At 34.5% G+C, this 2,154-nt stretch overlaps 1 protein-coding gene across 1 annotated transcript; it reads left to right on the top strand.

Moving 5' to 3' along the window:
• The first annotated feature begins 693 nt into the window (after positions 1 to 693).
• Positions 694 to 1,878, top strand: LOC141717039 (uncharacterized). Its single transcript, XM_074519168.1, has one exon. It carries the CDS (start codon positions 863 to 865, stop codon positions 1,736 to 1,738), a length of 876 nt encoding a protein of 291 aa, XP_074375269.1. The 5' UTR covers positions 694 to 862; the 3' UTR covers positions 1,739 to 1,878.
• Positions 1,879 to 2,154: the final 276 nt, after the last annotated feature.

Genomic DNA, 2,154 nt, shown 5'->3' with positions numbered 1-2,154 from the left:
TGACAAAAAGTGATATTATTTTTTAAAAAAATTATATACTCGTAAGCACATTTGTGAAATTGGAATTCTCAATTTTTTGTAATTAAATATGAAAGAAAGATATTCGCTATTACAGCTGTATCTATCCCAAATGCCACCAGTAAATGTTACCGTATGTTATTCTACTTTTTTATCCATTAAACTAATTTCTGTTCCATCTTTTGACAATTTTTTCCTTTTAATGTACGTTTCCTTTTTCTTTTTTTTTTTTTTTAAATTACGTTAACTTTAAAAAGATCAAACTTTGAGTTTCATCATTTTGGCAGACTTACGAAATTATTAGTACAATACAAAATACAGGTGTATATATTTGCACGAACCAAAATGTTAAATTTGTATCCAGAGTCGATCCAAAATAGATTTTCAAGCAAGAAAAATCTTCAAATAAATATGATTCCATTAAATTATCCTCTTTAGTGCCTAAATACCATGGCAATGGATTATTTGAATTTTTTTGCAATACTATAATTTGCAAATGAATGTAATCTAAACAGAACCCAACAGAGGATTAGAGATTGAAAACTACACCCACCCGTGTAATGATAAAAGTACAAAAGATAGCAGTAGAAAAGTAATTAAAAATAAAAAGAAGAATTAAATATTAAATGAAAAGAGAATAGCTGAAATATGAGATACCAGAGTATTTTGTATTCTTTTGCCAAATAATAATAACTATTGGTGTTACTAATCATAAAACCGTCGAAGTAATGAAAAATCTAACTATATATCCACCTGCTAATACAACATGAGGCTTGTGGTAGTTGGTAAAGATAGTTGTGATAACTGATTTTAGTGGCTGTTTTGTAATCCTGGTTCCGCAAACATGAAGGGTGTTGGTTCGAAAGCAATGTCAAGTCCAGGCAGAGGAGCAGCAGCAGAGAATTATCCACCGCCATTTATAACGAGGTTTCTGAGAAGCAATGTGGGAAACAAAAGCAGAGGAGCAAAATCACGGTCTAGCCCAATGTTCGTTATTCGCAAAAAGAATGCAGCAAAAACAATCGAAACTGAAGAACCATCTTCTCCTAAAGTCACTTGTATTGGACAAGTTCGTGTTGGGCGTTCAAAGAGCTTCACTCCTGCGAAACCCGGGCTGTTAAAACAATCACACCCTTCTTCACATGGGCCATGTATCTGTTTCTCGTTCACGAAATGTAAAAAAATCGATTTGCGAAGATTGGCCTCTTTTTTCCGATTCGGGTGGTGTAAGGAAGTTGATGTTGATAATTCATCAAAATTGGAATTAAATGGAAGGAGTGAGTTTAATGATGGTGAAACAGAGGTGAATGGAAATGAAGATCAAGAGGCTGGAACTGGAATCGAAGAAAAGGAAGACAGTGAGGAGGTTTTAAGAGGTACAGCAACACCACCAACGAATGCATTGTTGTTAACTCGATGTAGGTCTGCTCCTTTCAGGTCTTCATCTTTGGCTGTCCAATTTTGGGGAGAAACAAACAATGACATTGGAGATGAAGTGAAGATGACAAGCCGGTGCCGCGATTTTGATCAACGAGAGAGCGAAAGTAAAAAACAATTGAGCAGAAAATTAAGAATTGGTAATGAAGAACAAATTACTGGAATTGGGAAGCAGGTACAAGGAGATTCGAGTATCGGAAAATACATGGATATGCCTCATCCTCTTCTTCTTACAAGGTGTAAATCAGAATCAGCATCAAAAAGGGAGAACCAAGCCAAATAGGGTTGTCTCATGGGACTGCTGTTCGTTTCTCGCCCTGCTTTACTTTTAATTGTTGTTAAGTAGTAATACATTACTTAAATACCAAAATTAGATTTGGTACGCTTGGTTGGTTGATTTATAGTCCACTGTTGACTTCTATACTTCCGAGTTTTTGATTTTTTTATTTACTGAGTATAGAGGAAGAAAAAGAGGTGACAAGTAAATATATCCACTGAACTGTGAACGGTGAACGGTGAACGGTGATTAGTAATTTCTCTGTTTAAATAAATATAAGAGTGTAAACAAAATTTGATGTTCACTGAATGGTGGTTAATAATTTCTCGATTTAAACCCCATAAGAGCGTGGACAAAATTTGACATTTTCATAAAAAACCGGTGAACCTGAAAAATTCTTTCCATTGTAGAAGTGGAAAGAG

This window comes from Apium graveolens, chromosome 4 (genome assembly GCF_009905375.1).
Source record: "Apium graveolens cultivar Ventura chromosome 4, ASM990537v1, whole genome shotgun sequence".
NCBI lineage: Eukaryota > Viridiplantae > Streptophyta > Magnoliopsida > Apiales > Apiaceae > Apium > Apium graveolens.
The sequence above is the reverse complement of the archived record's forward strand: the minus strand, read 5'-3'. Positions and strand labels throughout refer to the sequence as shown.